The sequence below is a fragment of the Macaca thibetana genome, chromosome 19, assembly GCF_024542745.1.
Source record: "Macaca thibetana thibetana isolate TM-01 chromosome 19, ASM2454274v1, whole genome shotgun sequence".
Classification (NCBI taxonomy): Eukaryota; Metazoa; Chordata; class Mammalia; order Primates; family Cercopithecidae; genus Macaca; species Macaca thibetana.
The window spans coordinates 19,683,424-19,704,068 of NC_065596.1; the positions used below are offsets into that span (position 1 = coordinate 19,683,424).

At 52.5% G+C, this 20,645-nt stretch overlaps 3 protein-coding genes across 5 annotated transcripts in view; 2 read left to right on the plus strand and 1 right to left on the minus strand.

Annotated features, from left to right (window-relative positions):
- HDGFL2 (HDGF like 2) overlaps window positions 1-6,089 on the minus strand; it is a 35,649-nt gene extending 29,560 nt beyond the window's left edge. For 2 of the 3 annotated variants that reach the window (XM_050770259.1, XM_050770257.1), the window contains exons 1-3: window positions 5,840-6,088; window positions 2,693-2,769; window positions 2,461-2,599 (exon numbers count right to left, since the gene is read on the minus strand). In XM_050770259.1, the coding sequence (XP_050626216.1) occupies window positions 2,461-2,599; window positions 2,693-2,769; window positions 5,840-5,911 (288 nt within the window). In that variant the 5' untranslated portion in view covers window positions 5,912-6,088. Of the gene's footprint in view, window positions 1-2,460; window positions 2,600-2,692; window positions 2,770-5,839 lie in introns of all 3 variants that reach the window. The other variant, XM_050770258.1, reaches the window with a different exon arrangement.
- UBXN6 (UBX domain protein 6) overlaps window positions 1-20,645 on the plus strand; it is a 181,850-nt gene that overhangs the window by 147,654 nt on the left and 13,551 nt on the right. The window lies entirely within an intron of this gene.
- The window catches only part of SH3GL1 (SH3 domain containing GRB2 like 1, endophilin A2), a 201,483-nt gene that overhangs the window by 78,974 nt on the left and 101,864 nt on the right, over window positions 1-20,645 (plus strand). The gene's annotated exons all lie outside the window — the stretch shown is intronic.

Here is a 20,645-nt window from a genome sequence, read left to right on the forward strand (position 1 = left end):
CTAAGAGCAGCAGTGGCCTCAACTAAAGCTACTTCTCATCTTGGGGGATCTGTACAGGGCTTGTTTAATTTCCTTTCCTCGAAGACAGGCCTCCATACAGTGCTTAGCAAGCTGTAGGTGTCCAATAAATATTAAATGGTGTGATGATTCACCAGGAGGTAATGAGCTCAGGATGGAACCAAAGAGAAATTGACCTGGGGCCAGAAAAAGATCTCACGCAACAGCTACCTTGAAGGATTTCCGACCTATCCATCCAGGCTGGGGACAGTCACAGCCTGGGGAAAGATGGCAAGTATGAAACCAGGAAAACCTCAGTTTCCTAGACACACCACAGGTGTTGAAGTAAACTACCCTCAGCATGCAACATCAGTGGGCCCCGGACCCCTGAGAAGGGGCTGCCAGATCCTCGGCGCTCAAAGTACAACTGTTGAGTGAATCCTCAGTTCTGGACCATGAGCTCCCAGAAGACAAAGGACTGTGCCTGACTGTTCCTGGTCCCCATGACACATGTGCATGGCAGGTGTCACCATCGAAACATCTGCGGATCTGCCGGGCGCGGTGGCTCAAGCCTGTAATCCCAGCACTTTGGGAGGCCGAGACGGGCGGATCACGAGGTCAGGAGATCGAGACCATCCTGGTTAACACGGTGAAACCCCGTCTCTACTAAAAAATACAAAAAACTAGCCGGCCGAGGTGGCGGACGCCTGTAGTCCCAGCTACTCGGGAGGCGGAGGCAGGAGAATGGCGTGAACCCGGGAGGCGGAGCTTGCAGTGAGCTGAGATCCGGCCACTGCACTCCAGCCTGGGTGACAGCGCGAGACTCCGTCTCAAAAAAAAAAAAAAAAAAAAAAAAAAAAAAAGAAACATCTGCGGATCCTGGAGCAAATGCTCACAGGCACCACCCAGCCCAGGCCGAGACGAAGGAGAGGCACAGACAGGCCGCCTCAAGACCCCGGGTTCTCAAGCAGGACCAGGCACCGCAAAGAGACTCCATCCTCCACTCACAAAAGCCAGAGGCTGGGCCCCTCCTGCCTTCCTCCACTCAGACCACCTCGGGGGTCCTTTTCTTCCCTAACGGCCAAGCTTTCCCTAGCTTGTGGTCAGTTCCCTGGGCCTCCCTGCCAACTTCATGCCTGCCCCTGCTAAGCCTGGGCTACCCCTGGCCCCCAGCCTCTCACAGAAACCTCAAAACGTGTGGTTACAGCGGCGGAAAGAACACCAACCCAGTTTCCCCACTCCCCATCTCACTCCAAAATACTGAAGAGTAAGGCACCTTTCTCCCATCCTTCCACGGCCTTTTAGCCATTTGCCTTCCACTGTTCTATATTCCTTTCTTTCCCTATTTCTAGAAACCCATTTGCCAACGACATGTCATCTGATTCTTGATGTTTTTTTCCACCTGAGAACGCTCACGTCTACACACCATGGCCTTTTCACTCCTCTAAAATCTGGCAGTAACAGTGGAAGAGGGGACTGTTCTCAAAAGAAAAAATCGTGTTTTCCTAAGAAAACAAAGTTTTAAGAGAGCTATGACAACACTCTGTTAGAAACTTGGGCTGGCTGGGCGCAGTGGCTCACCCCTGTAATCCCAACACTTTGGGAGGCTGAGACGGGCGGATCACCTGAGTTCAGGAGTTCGAGACCAGCCTGGCCAACATGGTGAAATCCTGTCTCTACCAAAAATACAAAAATTAGCTGGGCATGGGAGAGGGCACCTGTAATCCCAGCTACTCGGGAGTCTGAGGCAGGAGAATCAGCTGGACCCAGAGGCAGAGATTGCGGTGAGCCAAGATCACGCCACTGCACTCCAGCCTGGGCAACAGAGCAAGACTCTGTCTCAAAAAAAAAAAAGGATGGGCGCAGTGGCTCACGCCTGTAATCTCAGCACTTTGGGAGGCCGAGGCGGGCAGATCACAGGTCAGGAGATTGAGACCATCCTGGCTAACACGGTGAAACCCCGTCTCTACTAAAAATACAAAAAAATGGTGGTGGCGGTCACCTGTAGTCCCAGCTACTCGGGAGGCTGAGGCAGGAGAATGGCGGGAACCCAGGAGGCAGAGCTTGCAGTGAGCCAAGATTGCACCACTGCCCTCCAGCCTGGGCGACAGAACGAGACTGTCTCAAAAAAAAAAAAAAAGAAAGAAAGAAAAAAGAAACTTGGGCTGATTCTAGAGCAGGGGTTCTTGCCAGGGCTGATTCTGTCCCATTCCCCTCCACCCAGGGGAGACTGGGCAATGTCTGGGGACATCTATCATCACCATGAATGGGGTGGGGGTGGCCTTGGCATGGAGTAGGTGGTGGCCAGGGACACTGCTCAGCACCTGCGGGGACCCGAACGCCCCACCACAGGGAATGATCGCGCCCCATGTGTCCACAGTGCCCAGGCGAGAGACCCTGTCTGGAGGCCTCTTCTCGCCTCAGAAGCACCCTTCGCGCTCGCTCTCCACCACGGGTACTCACCGGAGGGGCGCTGTAGCTGGCGTGGGGGTTGTTCTGGATCTCCCACAGCCCTTCATTGAAGCCTTTCCTCTTGTTGGGTTTCCCGTACTTGTCTTTACATTTGTCATAGGGGAACAGGTCCTTGGGTCCCAGGAAGGCTCTGGAGAAGGGAAACGGGGGCCAGTCTCAGGTGAGTGTGGCCACCCCAGGAGGCACCAGAGGAGAAAACCAAGCCCCAGCAGGGGACACTTACGTTTCGTGCGTGCCAAAGAAAAAGATGGGGTACTTGTTGGGTGGGGGCTTCACGGCGCCGTCAGCAATGTCATCAATCTGCAGTGAGAGGCCAGTCAGGGGCGGCTTTACCCACGGACCCAGGACATCACCAAGAAATCAGCCAAGTTATTTGGGGCAAATCACGCTGGGAGGAGGGGAGCCTTCAACCCGGGAAGCAGCAGCCCCTTCCCAATGGGAAGCTGCATTCTTCTGCGTCCCCTCCACTGCAAAGCTGTGCCTCATCCAGAGAGATCGCCCCTGACTACAGGGAGAGAGCTGGCCCACCCAGGGCAGGTGCTCTACCTGAGCAAAGCCAGATCCGGCCCTCTGAAGCAACCAGGGCGTGGGGCCAAGCTCAGCGTCTATGGACTCCCAGGACCTTCCCTGGGGACCCCTCCCGCAAAGAGGGGCTCATGGGTGGTCCCCCAGAGGATGCAGCTGGCAGCTCCAAGGATGCAGAGGGTGGGGGGTGGGCTACAAGAAACGGCCCTGAGCATCCAGGAAGTCCCACCCTCTCCCTGCAGGCCCATGGGCTCCGGCAGCTGTCAGTCACCTCCCCACTGGAGGCTAACAGCCCCTTCACTTCCAATCAGGTGCTTGGAAACGTCTGGGGCTAGGAGAGCAGGCTGGAGAAGGGGGGACGGGGTAGAGAAAAGCGAGTGCTCTGGGAAGAAGAGAGCTGGGAAAGGGAGGGAAGTGCCTGGAAAGTTGCATTGCTCTGGTCTCCCCCAAGAAAGTCAGCGCGAGCACAGCAGGCTAGAGTGGTTTCTCCGCTCCCAATGCATTCCTTCCCCATCCACCTCTCCAGCTTCTGGGGGCTCCTGATCTTCCCTGCCCCACTCACCCAGCTTCCTTCTTGCTTGGGTCTCCTCGGAGCTACTCTCAGAGTCCCGGCCCCTGGGCTTGGCCATGGGCAGCCAGGCCCAGCATCCCTCTCCCACCAGAAGCATCCCAAACTCAGTCCACCCAACGACCAGCCTGGCATGCTTCACAGGCCCCTTTTCCTCCTGCCTCACCCAGGACCCGCCCACGGTACTCCAAGGCCCACCCATCCCAGCGGCAATGCCAGCTTCAGCCCTGGGCTAGTTCTGGACCAGGGCACCGTTTGGCCTCCCCTTCCACGGCCCCTCCCTGCTGCCCCAGCCTTCCACCCCCAATGCCAAATTCCTCAGTCCTGCCCGGCCAACTCTACCAACCTCAGCCCTGGGAGACTCAGCCCTAAGACCTGGGGATGACAAAAGCCTGGGGTCCCTGCTCCCCGCTGGCCTGTCCCGCTCAGGGCCTGGAACTCACCCCCTCCACACCTGGGACTCCAAGGTGCAGAACATCCTTCAAGCCAGGACACTTGGGACTATCCAGGTCCTCGGGACCCCAGTTTCCATAAAGGGGCATCCAAGGTCCCTTCGGCCAGCCCCCTTCCCTCAGATGCCCTCCCACTCCCTGGGCCTGTGCCTGTCTCCATTTCAAGCATTAGGGTTGGACCACCCCACCCTCAAGTCCCTCCAAAACCAGCTTCTACATCCTCCTCCCCACAGGGGGCCAGTTCCCAGGGTCCCCCAACAGCCCTGATGCTGACTTCATTCTAAGGTCTAGTTCCCTGAGTCCCAATGACCCTGTGAACAGAGCCTCCAGCCCCATTACCCCAACCCCAGCACCTCACTCAGAAGTCCCAGCTTCCCTTAGCCTTGATCCTCAACTTTCCCCCATGACTGCGTCCTCCAACCGTGGACCCCTAGCACATGGCCCTCGGCCCCCCAGCCCCTCAAAACTGGGCTTCTGCAGGACCTGCAATGGAGTGTTTCAGCCTCCCATCACATCTGACCCCTGGCCTCAAATCTCAAGTTACCCAGTTTTGCTCAAACTTGAACCTTGAGCCCTCAGGCCTGGGACCCCCAGACCCTCAGGCGAGGGTCCCTCAGGTCCCAGACCCTCCCAGACACCCTGCACCTGGCTCCTCGAGGCACCCCGGACACCCCCAGATACACAAGGCGCGGCTCCCTCCGGCCCAGGACACCCCCAGACCCCCAGGGCGCAGCTCCCTCAGGCCTAGGACCCCCAGACCCCCAGGGCGAGTTTCTAAGGCCCTACATACCCCTAGAACCCCAGGGCACAGCTTTCTCAGGCCCAGGACCCCCAGACCATTGGCGCGCAGCTCCTTCAGGCCCTGGACACCCCCAAACCTCCAAGACGCGGCTCCCTTGGGCCCAGGACACCCCCTAGACCGCCACAGCATGGCTCCCTCAGGTCCAGGACCCCCGTTCCCCCAGGGTGAGAATTTATCAGGCCCCAGAGCCCCAGGGCACGGCTTCCTCCGGCCCAGGACCCCTAGAACGTTGGCAAGCGACTCCTTCAGGCCCCAAACACCCCCAAACTCCCAAGGTGTGGCTCCCTCGGGCCCAGAACACCCCCAGACTCCCAGGGTGCGACTCCCTGAACCCCAGGACCCCCACAACACAAGGGCGAGAGTCTCTCAGGCCCCAGACACCCTCAGAACCCCTGGGCGCGGCCCCCTGAGGCCCAGGACCCCCAGACCCCAGGGCGCAGCTCCTGCAGGGCTCAGGCAGCCCCAGAACACCTAGGCGTGGCCCCCTGAGGCCCAGGACCCCCAGACCCCGGGGCGCGGCTTCTGCAGGGCTCGGACACCCCCAGAACCCCAGGACTCAGCTCCCTGAGGCCAAGGACCCCCAGACCCCGGGAGGGGCTCCTGCAGGTCCAGACCGCGGGTCCGGCAGGATGCGAACACCCCCAGACTCCAAGAACACGGCTCCCTGCAGCCCAGGACCCCCAGACCCTAAGGGCGGGGCTCCCTGAGGCCCAGGACCCCTAGACCCAGGGGCGCGGCTCCTGCAGGCCCCGGACACCCCCAGACCCCCAGGGCGCGGCTTCGGCAGGCCCCGGACACCCCCAGACCCCTAGGGCGCAGCTCCCTGCAGCCCAGGACCCTCAGACCCCCAGGGCGCGGCCGCTTCGGGCCCCGGACACCCCCAGATCCCAGGAACCCCAGACCCCAGGGGCGCAGCTCCTTCAGGCCCAGGACACCCCCTGCCCTCCGGAGCGCGCCTGCCTCCGGCCCGGGGCCCCCGCTGCCCCACCCCCCCCAGCGGCCCCATCACCCGCGCGGCCTCACCCGGGCCGGCCAGTGAGGGTAGCCCTTCATCTTAGCGAACACCAAGTCCCCAGGCTTGAAGGCGTGTGGCATGCTGACGGCGGGAGGCCCAGGCCGCGGAAAGCGGCTGCGGCGGCGGCGGCAGCAGCGGCGGCAGCGGGAGGCGAAGCCGGGGGCGGGAGCGGGACGCCAAGGGGGCGGGGGCGGCTGCCTGGGCAGCCTGCCGGCGCGCGCTTATTGGGCGTTGCGCCAACGGAAGTTCAGCCCTCCGGCCGTCACGGGCCTGCAAAGCCGTCGTTCAGGACCACGTGCGGAGGACAGAGAAGCTAGGCGACCAATGAGAACAGAGGTTGGAGCACAGTAGGTAACGGGATTGGATAACGGACAGAACCAAGGGGCGTAACCCAGATACTCTAATGGGAGGTTATGGGAGGTGAAAGGGAAAGGTGGGAGGAGACGAACAGAGGCGCTAAGAGAGTGAAGGGGTGGAGCTTAAGGGAAAGAGGCGGGACATAGACCGCTACAAGAGAAGGGGATATAAGTAGGGCAGAACATTGGATACCGCAGAAAAGAAGGCCAATCAGTCAACGCAAGGGGCGAGTCATTGACAGCCTCTCTCGCTCAGGAGGAGGGGCTTAAAGTAGAGATGCAAGACACTGGATACCACAAGAGAAGCGCCTCAAGGTAGGGAGCAGGCATTGGCCATTACAAGAGGCGGGGCTTCAGCGGGAACGTCGGCCATTGGCTATCGAAAGAAGAGCGATACAACATAAAACAGAGACGGGAGATTGCCAGCTCGAGGGGGCGGGGCTTAGAGGAAGGGGCAGGCTCTCGGGGAGCTCTTAGGATAAACAGTAGCAAAATGCACAGAATAGTTATTTCTTAGTTAAAAACTTACTGAGTACCTACTATATGCCAGGGCCGCCAAACGCCCCACAGACATATTCATTCAAGAAAAATGTACTGAATACCGTGGGGCCGAGGCGCTTGATTGTCCTGGGCTTTCAGTCTCTGCACTTGGAAAATGGGGCCCATGATGGTTCCGATCTTACAAGATCTTATAGGATTGTGAGGACCCTGCTCTAGACTGAGCCGGGCAACAGGAAATACAGGAAGTATTAGAAGCTATAACTCGGCCGGGTGCGGTGGCTCACGCCTGTAATCCCAGCACTTTGGGAGGACGAAGCGGGCGGATCACGAGGTCAGGAGTTCCAGACCAGCCTGGCCAACATGGTGAAACCCCGTCTCTACTAAAAATACGAAAATTAGCCGGGCGTGGTGGCCGCTTACCTATACCAGCTACTCGGGAGGCTGAGGCAGGAGAATCACTTGAACCCAGAAGGTGGGGGTTACAGTAAGCCGAGATCGCGCCACTGCACTCCAGCCTGGGCGACAGAGCGGGAAAAAAAAAACAAGAAGCTATAACTCTACCTTCCAGGAATCAAGTACACCAGGGCCAAGAAATGTTAACTTTTTAAATTCGTTGATGTTGTTATGTTTTGTTTTGCTTTTTTTTTTTTTTTTTTTTTTTGTAATTAGGATCCATGGTAAGAACTAAAAAGAACCAGGGTGCTTGAGGAAAAAAAGCTGAATAATGGAGACGACTTCTCTCCTGGGGGATCACAGAGGGTTACTGGATGAAGTCAGTTTAACCAGACACTGGGAGGATGAACAGAAGTTGGACGCTATAGTGAGGCGAGCCCTGGGAGGGCATGAGGAGCACAGGGAAGAGCAAAAACAAGCATCTGATCCTTACTTAAGGAGTAAGGATCAGGAGTACTAGACCAGCCTGGCCAATTTGGTGAAAGCCCATCTCTAGAAAAAATACAAAACTTAGCCAGGCGTGGTGGTGGCGCCTATAGTCCTAGCTACTTGGGAGGCTGAGGCAGGAGAATCACTTGAACCTGGGAGGCAGAGGTTGCAGTGAGCCGAGACCGCGCCACTGCACTGCAACCTGGGTGACAGAGCGAGACTTCGTTTCAAAAAACAAGACCAGGCGCGGTGATTCACGCCTGTAATCCCAACACTTTGGGAGGCCGAGGTGGGTGGATCACTTGAGGTCAGGAGTTCGAGACAACCCTGGCCAACATGGTAAAACCCCATCTCTACTAAAAATGCAAAAAATTAGCTGGGCGTGGTGGCGCGCACCTGTAATTCCAGCTACCCAGGAGACTGAGGCAGGAGAATCGCTTGAACCCGGAGGCAGCGGTTGCAGTGAGATGAGATCGCGCCACTGCACTCCAACTTGGGCGACAGAGAGAGATGGGACTTCGTCTCAAAAAACTAAATAAATAAATAAAATAAAAATTAAACATAGGCCAGGCGCCGCGGCTTACACGTGTAATCCCAGCACTTCGGGGGGCTGAGGCAGGCGGATCCCTTGAGGTCAAGAGTTTGAGACCAGCGTGGCCAACATGGTGAAACTTTGTCTCTACTAAAAATACCAAAAATATTGGCCAGGTGTGATGGTGCATGCCTGCAATCCCAACTACTTGGGAAGCTGAGTCAGGAGGATTGCTTAAACCCGAGAGAGAGAGGTTGCAGTGAGCCGAGATTGTGCTAATGCACTCCAGCCTGGGCGACAGAGCAAGACTCTGTCTCAAAATAAGAACAAAAAGAAAAAACATAGACTTACCATATGACCCAGCAATTCCATTTCTAGCTGCTAGGGACTGAATTTTGTATCGTCCTCCCAAATGCACATGTGGAAGCACAGACCGCCCATGGATATGGCCTTTAAGGAGGCTGACCAGGCACAGTCACTGACACCTGTAATCCCAGAATTTTTGGAGGCCAAGGCAGGTGGATTACCTGAGGTTAGGAGCTTGAAGCTAGCCTGGCCAACATGGTAAAACCCTGTCTCTACTAAAAATACAAAAATTAACCTGAAGTGATGGTGCATGCCACCATTTTGGCCAGGCTGATCTTGAACTCCTGACCTCAGGTGATCTGCCCACCTTGGCCTCCCAAAGTGAACCACAGGCGTGATCCACTGGTGTGAGCCACCAAGCCCGGCCTGAGGTGTCTTTTTAGGATGATGCAAACTTTCCAAATTTAGATTGTGATGATGGTTGTACAATTCTGTAAATATGTTATAAACTTCATTGAATTATATACTAAAAGAAGTGAAATTGATGGTATGTTAATTACATATCAATAAAGCTGGGTGACCATGGTACCTGATGCCTGTAATCCTAGCACTTGAGGTGGGAGGATTGTTTGAAGGCAGGAGTTTGAGACCACCCTGGCCAGTATAGCAAGACTGTCCATACTAAAAATAAACAAACAGGAACTGGGTGTGCTGGCTCACGCCTGTAATCCCAGCACTTTGGAAGCCTGAGGCAGGTGGATCACGAGGTCAGGAGTTCAAAACCAGCCTGGCCAAGATGGTGAAACCCCATCTGTACTAAAAATACAAAAATTAGTCAGGCGTGGTGGCAGGCGCCTGTAATCCCAGCTACCCAGAAGGCTGAGGCAGGAATATTGCTTGAACCCAGGAGACGGAGGTTGCAGTGAGCCGAGATGGCACCACTGCACTTCAGCCTGGGCAGTAGAACGAGAATCTGTCTCAAAAAAAACATACATATATGTTTTTATATATAAAGATGTATTTACACATTTTTATATATTGTATATATATTATATATATATTTATATATTTTTTAATATACATATACACACAGCCTGGGCGCGGTGGCTCACACCTGTAATCCCAGCACTTTGGGAGGTCAAGGCCGGTAGATCACAAGGTCAGGAGTTCGAGACCAGCCTGACCAACATGGTGAAACCCCATCTCTACTAAAAATACTAAACAATTAGCTGGGTGTGGTGGCACACACCTGTAATCCCAGCTACTCAGGAGGCTGAGGCAGGAGAATCGCTTGAACCTGGGAGGCAGAAGTTGCAGTGAGCCAAGATCGTGCCACTGCACTCCAGCCTGGGCAACAGAGTGAGAATCCATCTCAAAACATAAAGAAACAAAGAAAGCCTTTTTTTTTTTTTTTTTTTTTTTTCCGAGACAGAGTCTTGCTCTCTTGCCCAGGATGGAGTGCAGTGTCATGATCTCGGCTCACTGCAACCTCTGCCTCCCGGATTCAAGTGACTCTCCCACCTCAGCCTCCTGAGTAGCTGGCACTACAGATGCCCACCACCACGCCCGGCTAATTTTTGTACTTTTTAGTAGAAACGGGGTTTCACCATATTGGCCAGGTGGTCTCGAACTCCTGAGCTTGCGATCTGCCTGCCTCGGCCTCCCAAAGCGCTGGGATTACAGGCGTGAGCCACCGCGCTCAGCCAAAGCCATTTTTTAAAAAAAGATCCTTTAGCCTGCTACATTGAGAAGGGCTATAGTTAGAATTTCCAGTTAAAATTCAGTATGTCAAGTTACATCTGAAGAGCAGATATACACATCACATGATTTTCTTTGTTTTAGAGACAGGATCTCACTGTGTTGGCTAAGGTGATTGAGAACTCCTGAGCTCAAGAGATCCTTACACTTCTGTCTCCCAAAGTACTGGGATTACAGGCATGAGCCACAACATCTGGCTGAATGATTTATTATTATAAATATCTCCCCATACAATTTTTATTTATTTATTTATTTTTATTTATTTATTTATTTTTGAGACGGAGTCTCGCTCTGTCGCCCAGGCTGGAGTGCAGTATCATGATCTCAGCTCACTGCAAGCTCCACCTCCCAAGTTCACGCCATTCTCCTGCCTCAGCCTCCCGTAGTAACTCGGACTACAGGCGCCCGCCACCACGTCCAGCTAATTTTGTGTATTTTTAGTAGAGACAGGGTTTTACCACGTTAGGGAGGATGGTCTCGATCTTCTGACCTCGTGATCCACCCGCCTCAGTCTCCCAAAGTGCTGGGATTACAGGCGTGAGTCACCGCACCCGGCTTATTTATTTATTTTTTTGAGACAGAGTCTTGCTCTGTCACCAGGCTGGACTGCAGTGGCGCGATTTTGGCTCACTGCAACCTCCACCTCCCGGGTTCAAGTGATTCCCCTGCCTCAGCTCCCGAGTAGCTGGGACTACAGTGTGCGCCACCACGCCCAGCTAATTTTTTGTAGAGATGGGGTTTCACCATGTTGGCCTCTCTGGATGGTCTCCATCTCCTAACCTCATGATCTGCCTGCTTCAGGCTCCCAAAGTGCTGGGATTACAGGCATGAGTCACCGCCCCCGGCCAGCAATTATTATTACTATTATTTTTTTTTTGGAGATAGGCTCTTGCTCTCTTGACCAGGCTGGAATGCAGTGAAATGATCTCGGCTCACTGCAGCCTCTACCCTTCGGACTCAAGTAATCCTCCTGCCTCAGCGTCTTGAGTAGCTGGGACTACAGATATGTGCCACCACACCTGGCTAATTTTTAATTTTTTATAAAGACAGGGTCCCACTTTGTTACCCAAACTGGTCTCAAACTCCTGAACTCAAGCAGCCCTCCTGCCTCGACCTCCCAAAGTTCTGGAATTACAGGTATGAACCACCTTGCCCGGCCCTATGCAATTTTTTTTTTTTTTTTTTTTTTTTTTTTTTTTTTTTTTGAGACGGAGTCTCACGCTGTTGCCCAGGCTGGAGTGCAGTGGCGCGATCTTGGCTCACTGCAAGCTCCGCCTCCCGGGTTCCCGCCATTCTCCTGCCTCAGCCTCCTGAGTAGCTGGGACTACAGGCGCCCGCCACCGCGCCCGGCTAATTTTTTTTTTTTTTGTATTTTTAGTAGAGACGGGGTTTCACTGTGGTCTCGATCTCCTGACCTTGTGATCCGCCCGCCTCGGCCTCCCAAAGTGCTGGGATTACAGGCTTGAGCCACCGCGCCCGGCCATTTTTTTTTTTTTTTTTTTTTTTTTTTTTGAGAAGGAGTCTCACTATATCACCCAGGCTGGAGTGCAGTGGTGTAATCTTGGCTCACTACAGGCTTGACCTCCTGAGCTCAAGGAATCTTCCTGCCTCAGCCCCCACAAGTAGCTGGGACTAAAGATGTGTACCACCATGGCAGGCTAATTTTTTTTTTTTGTAGAGATGGGATTTCACCATGTTGCCAAGGCTGGAGCAATTTTTCTTTTCTTTTTTTTTTTTTTTTTGAGACAGAGTCTTACTCTATCGCCCAGGCTGGAGTGCAGTGGCGCGATCTCGGCTCACTGCAAGCTCCACCTCCCAGGTTCACGCCATTCTCCTGCCTCAGCCTCCCGAGTAGCTGGGACTACAGGCGCCTGCCACCACGCCCGGCTAATTTTTGTATTGTTAGTAGAGACGGAGTTTCATCATGTTGGCCAGCCTGATCTTGAATTCCCAACCTCAAGTGATCCGCCAGCCTCGGCCTCCCAAATTGCTGGGATTACAGGCATGAGCCACCGTGCCTGGCCTGCAATATGTTTTAAAAGCTATCTGTTACACAAGCTGCAACGTAGACGAACCTTAAGGACGTTATCCTCAATGAAATCAGCCAGACGTAAAAAGACAAGTATTGTCTTCTATGTGTCCACTTGTAGGAGGTCCCTAGAGTTGTCAAATTCTAGAGAGGAAAAGGAGACTAGAGGTTACCAGGCGTTGGGGGTAGTTATTACTTAATTAGGCGGAATTTACGTTTCACAAGATGAAATGTAATGATTGCTGTAAAGGTTGCACAACAATGTGAATGTTCCTGAGGCCACTGAACTGTACACTTAAAAGTGGTTAATGGGCTGGGCAGGGTGGCTCAAACCTGTAATCCCAGCACTTTGGGAGGCCGAGATGGGCGGATCACGAGGTCAAGAGATCGAGACCATCCTGGCTAACACAGTGAAACCCCGTCTCTACTAAAAAAATACAAAAAACTAGCCAGGTGTGGTGGCAGGTGCCTGTAGTCCCAGCTACTCGGGAGGCTGAGGCAGGAGAATGGCATAAACCCGGGAGGCAGAGCTTGCAGTGAGTAAACCCGGGAGGCGGAGCTTGCAGTGAGCCGAGATCTGGCCACCGCGCTCCAGCCTGGGCAACAGAGCGAGACTCCGTTTAAAAAAAGAAAAAAAAAAAGTGGTTAATGGCCGGGCACGGCGGCTCACACCTGTAATCCAAGCACTTTGGGAGTCTGAGGCAGGCAGATCACAAGGTCAGGAGATCGAGACCATCCTAACACAGTGAAACCCCATCTCTACTAAAAATACAAAAAATTAGCCAGGTATAGTGGTGGGCACTTGTGCCAGCTACTCAGGAAGCTGAGGCAGGAGAATGGCATGAACCCAGGAGGTAGAGGTTGCAGTGAACCGAGATCGCACCACTGCACTCCAGCCAGCCTGGGCAACACAGCAAGACTCCTTATCAAAAAAAAAAAAAAAAAAGAAAGAAAGGCGGGACACGGTGGCTCACACCTGTAATCCCAGAACTTTGGGAGGCTGAGGCAGGTGGATCATGAAGTCAGGAGTTCTAGACCAGCCTGGCCAAGATGGTGAAACCCCATCTCTACTAAAAATACAAATATTAGCTGGGCATGGTGGCACATGCCTGTAATCCTAGCTACTCGGGAGGCTGAGGCAAGAGAATCACTTGAACTCGAGAGGCGGAGGTTGCAATGGTTAAGCCAGGTGCAGTGACTCATGCCTGTAGTCCCGGCTACTTAGGAGGCTGAGTTGGGAGGATCACTTGAGCCTGGAAGTTCCAGGCTACAGTGACCCGTGATTGCGCCTGTGAATGGCCACTGTAGTTGTGCTCCAGCATAGGCAACATAGGAAGATCATATCTGTATAAAAAATTTTTGGGCCAGGCATGGTGGCTCATTCCTGTAATCCCACTGCTTTGGGAGACCAAGGTGGGTCAGTCACAAGGTCAGGAGTTCAAGACCAGCCTGGCCAACATGGTGAGACCCTGTCTCTACTAAAAATACAAAAATTAGCTGGGCATGGTGGCATGCGCCTGTGATCCCAGCTACTCAGGAGGCTGAGGCAGGAGAATCACTTGAACCTGGGAGGCAGAGGTTGCAGTGAGCTGAGATTATACCATTGTACTACAGCCTGGGCGATAAGAGCAAAAACTCCATCTTAAAAATAAGAAGAAGAAGAAGAAGAAGAATTTAAAGTTCCAACAGCTTTACAATCAAAGGCTGGGCATTCACCACTAATCCTGGTGATTTGGGAGGCTAAGAGGGATCGCTTGAGACCAGGAGATCTATACCAGCCTGGGCAACCTAGCGAGACCCCATCAGTATAATAAAATTTTATTTTTACTTTTTTTTTTTTTTTGAGACGGAGTCTCGCTCTGTCGCCCAGGCTGGAGTGCAGTGGCGCGATCTCGGCTCACTGCAAGCTCCACCTCCCGGGTTCACGCCATTCTCCTGCCTCAGCCTCCCGCGTAGCTGGGACTACAGGCGCCCACAACCGCGCCCGGCTAATTTTTTTTGTATTTTTAGTAGAGACGGGGTTTCACCGTGGTCTCGATCTCCTGACCTTGTGATCCGCCCGCCTCGGCCTCCCAAAGTGCTGGGATTACAGGCGTGAGCCACCGCGCCCGGCAAAATTTTATTTTTAAAATTAAAAGTTATTTATTTACTTTGAGTTTACCTTTTAAAGTTTTTTTTGGTTTTTGTTTTGTTTTGAGACAGAGTCTCGCTCTGCCGCCCAGGCTGGAGTGCAGTGGCACGATTTCCGCTCACTGCAAGCACCGCCTCCCGGGTTCACGCCATTCTCCTGCCTCAGCCTCCCGAGTAGCTGGAAGCACAGGTGCCCGCCACCACACCTGGCTAATTTTTTGTATCTCTAGTAGAGACAGGGTTTCACTGTGTTAGCCGGGTTGGTCTCAACCTCCTCCTGCCTCAGCCTCCCAAGTAGCTGAAGCTTCAGGTGCGTGCCACCATGCCTCACTAATTTATTGTTTGTTTGTTTTTTGAGACAGAGTCTCACAAATCAGAGTGCAGTGGTGTGATCTCGGCTCACTGCAACCTCTGCCTTCCAGGTTCAAGCAATTCTTGTGCCTTGGCCTCCCAAGTAGCTGGGATTACAGGGATGCACCAGCACTCATTTTTTTCTCTTTTTTCTTTTTTTTTTTTTTTGTAGAGACAGGGCTTCACCATGTTGCCAGGGTGTTATTTTTATTTTGTTTTTTAGTATTATTATTTTTTGAGATGGAGTCTCGCTCTGTCGCCCAGGCTGGAGTGCCGTGGTTCGATCTTGGCTCACTACAATCTCCACCTCCCAAGTTCAAGCAATTCTCTGCCTCAGCCTCCCAAGTAGCTGGGACTACAGGTGCCTGCCACCACCCCAGGCTAATTTTTGTTATTTTATTTCTAGTAGAGACAAATTTTCGTCATGTTGGCCAGGCTGGTCCTGAACTCCTGACCTCGTGATCCAACTGCCTCAGACTCCTAAAGTGCTAGGATTACGGGCGTGAGCCACCACGCCTGGCCTGTTATTTTTATTTGTTAGTAGAAACAAGGTCTCTGGCTGGGCGCGGTGGCTCAAGCCTGTAATCCCAGCACTTTGGGAGGCCGAGATGGGCGGATCACGAGGTCAGGAGATGGAGACCATCCTGGCTAACACGGTGAAACCCCGTCTCTACTAAAAATACAAGAAAATTAGCTGGGCGTGGTGGTGGGCGCCTGTAGTCCCAGCTACTCAGGAGGCTGAGGCAGGAGAATGGCGTGAACCCGGCAGGGCGGAGCTTGCAGTGAGCTGAGATCGCGCCACTGCACTCCAGCCTGGGGCACAGAGCAAGACTCCGTCTCAAAAAAAAAAAAAAAAAGAAACAAGGTCTCACTGACCAGGCGCGGTGGCTCACGCCTGTAATCCCAGCACTTTGGGAGGCCGAGGCGAGTGGATCACGAGGTCAGGAGATCGAGACCACCCTGGCTAACACATGAAACCCTGTTTCTACTAAAAATACAAAAAATTAGCCGGGCGTGGTGGTGGGCACCTGTAGTCCCAGCTACTTGGGAGGCTGAGGCAGGAGAATGGCATGAAGCCGGGAGGCGGAGCTTGCAGTGAGCCGAGATCATGCCACTGCACTCCAGCCTGGGTGACAGAGTGAGACTCTGTCTCAAAAAAAAAAAAGAAAGAAAAGAAACAAGGTCTCACTATGTTACCGATCCTGGTCTTGAACATCAGGGCCCAAGCATTCCTCCTCCCTTGGCCCCCCAATGTCCTGGGATTACAGGCGTGAGCCACTGTGCATGGTTGAATAAGTTTTTAAAAATTACCCAGAGGTTGGGTGCGGTGGCTCACACCTGTAATCCTAGCACTTTGGGAGGCTGAAACAGGTGGATCACCTGAGGTTGGGAGTTCAAGACCAGCCTGACCAACATGGAGAAACCCCGTGTCTACTAAAAATACAAAAAAGTAGCTAGGCGTGGTGGCAGGTGCCTGTAATCCCAGCTACTCGGGAGACTAAGGCAGGAGAATCCGGGAGATGGAGGTTGTGGTGAGCTGAGATTGCACCACTGCACTCCAGCCCAGGCAATAAGAGCGAAATTCCGTCTCAAAAAACAAAACAAAAAAAATTAGCTGGGTGTGGTGGCACATGCCTGCAGTCCCAGCTTCTTGGGAGGCTGAGTGGGGAGGATTGCTTGAGCCCAGAAGGGGTTCTAGGCTACAGTGAGCCATGATTTTGCCACTGCACTCCAGCCTGGGGAGGAGAGTGAGACCCTGTCTAAATAAATAAATAAATAAATAAAATACAATAAAATAAGAAAAAAGGAAAAGAAATATCCTCCCAAAGTGCTGGGATTACTGGCGTGAGCCACCGACAGCTCCTGGCAGAAATGTTGAATTATTCCATTTCATAACTTCATCCGACATGAGGAAGATAGTCAAGGAGAGTGTCATGGTGGAAGATGATTGAGGTAAGACAGATGAAGAGAAGTCCCTTCTAGTAAAGGAGAATGCCTAGGCAAAGGCGCAGAGGTGAGCTGGAAATAATTCCAGGTAACTGAGGCAGAGGTGGAAACGTGGGCAATAACAAGAAAAGAGGTTTCTGAAACCCCCAGAATACTTAGAACCTGAAATAGAAATTTATTAGGGCCTGTTAATGTTAGGACCTCCTTAGACCAGGCTGAGGGGCCCCATAGGATTTTATTCTTGGAGAAGTGGGGTGGGTCTCTGCCACTTTCTTTTTTTTTCTTTTGGTTTTTTTTTTGAGATAGAGTCTCGCTCTGTTGCCCAGGCTGGAGTGCAGTGGCAAGATCTCACTCACTGCAAGCTCCGCTTCCCAGGTTCACACCATTCTCCTGCGTCAGCCTCCCGAGTAGCTGGCACTATAGACACCCACCACTGCGCCCGGCTAATTTTTTTTGTATTTTTAGTAGAGACGGGGTTTCACTGTGTTAGCCAGGATGGTCTCAATCTCCTGATCTTGTGATCCGCCCGTCTCGGCCTCCCAAAGTGCTGGGATTACAGGTGTGAGCCACCGCACCTGGCCAGGTCTCTGCCACTTTCTAGCTGTGTGACTTTGGCCCAGTGTTGTACCTTTATTTCAGTTATAGGGTATACAATTCCTTATTCACAACAATGAGCTGTAATTTTCTTTTCTTTTCTTTTCTTTTCTTTTTTGAGACGGAGTCTTACTCTGTCGCCCAGGCTGGAGTGCGGTGATGCAATCTTGGCTCACCGCAACCTCCACTTCCCTGATTCAAGCAATTCTCCTGCCTCAGCCTCCTGAGGAGCTGGGACTACAGGCACGTGCCACCATGCACAGCTAGTTTTTGTATTTTTAGTAGAGACAGGGTTTCACCATATTGGCCAGGATGGTCTCGATCTCTTGACCTCATGATCTGCCTGCCTTGGCCTCCCAAAGTCCTGGGATTACAGGCGTGAGCCACTGTGTCCACTCTTTTTTTTTTTTTTTTTTTTTTTTAAGACATGATCTTGCTCTGTCACCCAGCCCCTTCCGAGGTGGCTGCTGTATGCGGCTGTTGGCGGGAGGCCTCAGTTCCTCACCACGTGGGCCTCTCCGTGGAGCTGCTTGAGCTTCCTCCCATCATGGCGGATGGCTTTCCCCAGGTGAGTGAGCCCAGAGAAAGAGCAAAGAGGAAGCATCAGTGAATTTTATGTCCTAGTTTCAGAAGTCCCACATTGTTGCTTCTGCCTTATTCTATTGTTAAAAATGAGTCACAAAGTTTAGCTGACAATCAAAGAGAGAAGAAATAGACTTTGCCTTTCTTTTTTATCTTTTTTCTTCCTTTTTTATTTTTTATTTGTTAAGATAAGATCTCACTCTGGGCCGGGCGCGGTGGCTCAAGCCTGTAATCCCAGCACTTTGGGAGGCCGAGACGGGCGGATCACGAGGTCAGGAGATCGAGACCATCCTGGCTAACACAGTGAAACCCCGTCTCTACTAAAATAAAAAAAAAAAAAAAAAATTAGCCGGGCGAGGTGGCGGGCGCCTGTACTCCCAGCTACTCGGGAGGCTGAGGCAGGAGAATGGCGTGAACCCGGGAGGCGGGGCTTGCAGTGAGCTGAGATCCGGCCACTGTACTCCAGCCTGGGCAACAGAGCGAGACTCCGTCTCAAAAAAAAAAAAAAAAAAAAAAAAAAAAAAAAAGATCTCACTCTGTCACCCAGGCTGTAGTGCAGTGGCAGGATCACAGCTCCCTGCAACATTAACCTCCTAGGCTCAAGTGATCCTCCCACCGCCCACTCCCTAGTAGCTGGGGCTGCAGGTGTGCACCACCACACCGGCGTAATATTTTGTATTTTTTGTAGAGAAGAGGTCTCACCGTGTTGCCGATTATGGCCTCAAACTCATGAGTTTGGCCAGGCATGGTCAATCACACCTGTAATCCCAGCACTTTGGGAGGCCAAGGCAGGCAGATCACTTGAGGTCAGGAGTTGGAGACCAGCCTGGCCAACATGGTGAAATCCTACCTCTACTAAAAATACAAAAATTAGCTGGATGTGGTGGTGAACACCTGTAATCCCACCTACCTGGGGGGCTGAGGCAGGAGAATTGCTTGAAACTGGGAGGTGGAGGTTGTGGTGAGCCAAGATCGCAGGCACCACTGAACTCTAGCCTGGGAAACAGAGCAAGACTCCGTCTCAAAAACAACAACAACAACAACAACAACAACTCATGAGCTTAAGCAATCTGCCTGCCTCAGCCTCCCAAAGTGCTGGGATTATAGGCATGAGTCACTGATTCCAGCCTGTCGTTTTCCATATAAAATATTAAGAAATGATGAAAAGAGTCTGGGCACAGTGGCTCATGCCTGTAATCCCAGCACTTTGGGAGGCTGAGGCAGGTGGGTCACTTGAGGTCAGGAATTTGAGACCAGCCTCGCCAAGATGGTGAAAACCCGTCTCTACTAAAAATACAAAAATCAGCTGGGCATGGTGGAGCATACCTGTAATCCCAGGTACTCAGGAGGCTGAGGCACGAAACTCGCTTGAACCTGGGAGGCGGAGGTTGCAGTGAGCCTACATCACACCACTGCACTCCACCCTGGGCGACAGAGTAAGACTCTGTCTCAAGGCTGGGCGCAGTGGCTCAAGCTTGTAATCCCAGCACTTTGGGAGGCCGAGACGGGCGGATCACGAGGTCAGGAGATCGAGACCATCCTGGCTAACACGGTGAAACCCCGTCTCTACTGAAATATACAAAAAAAACTAGCCGGGCGAGGTGGCGGGCGCCTGTAGTCCCAGCTACTCGGGAGGCTGAGGCAGGAGAATGGCATGAACCCGGGAGGCGGAGCTTGCAGTGAGCTGAGATCCGGCCACTGCACAGAGCGAGACTCCGTCTCAAAAAAAAAAAAAAAGAATTAAAAAAAAAAAAAAAAGACTGTCTCAAAAAAAAAAAAAAAAGCAACAACAAAGAAAAGAGTAGTACAACCAACTCAGTATGTTCTTTTTTTTTTTTTTTTTGGAGTGCAATGGCGCAATCTCAACTCACTGCAACCTCCACCTCCTGAGTTCAAGCGATTCTCCCACCTCAGCCTCTCAAGTAGCTGGGATTACTGGCGCACACCACCACATCTGGCTACTTTTTGGATTTTTAGTAGAGATGGGGTTTTGTTATGTTGGCTGGGTCGGTCTTGAACTTCTGACCTCAAGTAATCCACCCGCCTTGGCCTCCCAAAGTGCTGGGATTATAGGTGTGAGCCACTGTGCCCAGCCTAATTTTTTTTCCTCTTTTAATAAGACAGGGTCTGGCTCTTTGCCCAGGCTGGAGTGTAGTGGTGTGATCATAGCTCACTGCAGCCTCAAACTCCTGGGCTAAAGCAATCCTCCTACCTTGGCCTCCCGAAATGTTGGGACTGCAGGCCTGAGTCACTTGTCCAACCCATGTTATTTCAATTTCAGTCTTAGAGTGGGCTGTTTCCTTACCTGGAGGCCTCTCCTCCCTCAGTCTCTGTGAATCTCATTCCAGCTCCTTTTTTGTTTTGTTTTGTTTTTGTTTTTGTTTTTGTTTTTTTGAGGCACAGTCTCCCTCTGTTGCCCAGGCTGAAGTGCAGTGGTGAGATCTCCGCTCACTGCAACCACCACCTCCCGGGTTCAAGCGATTCTCCTGCCTCAGCCTCCCAAGTAGCTGGGATTACCGGCGCCGGTAGAGACAGGGTTTCACAATGTTGGCCAGGCTGGTCTCAAACTCCTGACCTCAAATGATCCGCCGGCCTCGGCCTCCCAAAGTGCTGGCATTATAGGCATGAGCCACCACGTCTGACCCCCAACTTCCTTTTCTGGAGGCTTGTTTTAACTGTCACTTTGTGTATCTTCTTTGCGAATCGCACAGCCCAAAGTACGCCACTATTAACTGGTTTCTCTGTCTTGTTCACCAAAGTGGATCCCCAGGTCCCAATTGGATGCATCCTCTTAAACAGCTTCTACCTAGGGTAAGTGGTGGTGGTGGTGGTGGTGGTGGGGTGGG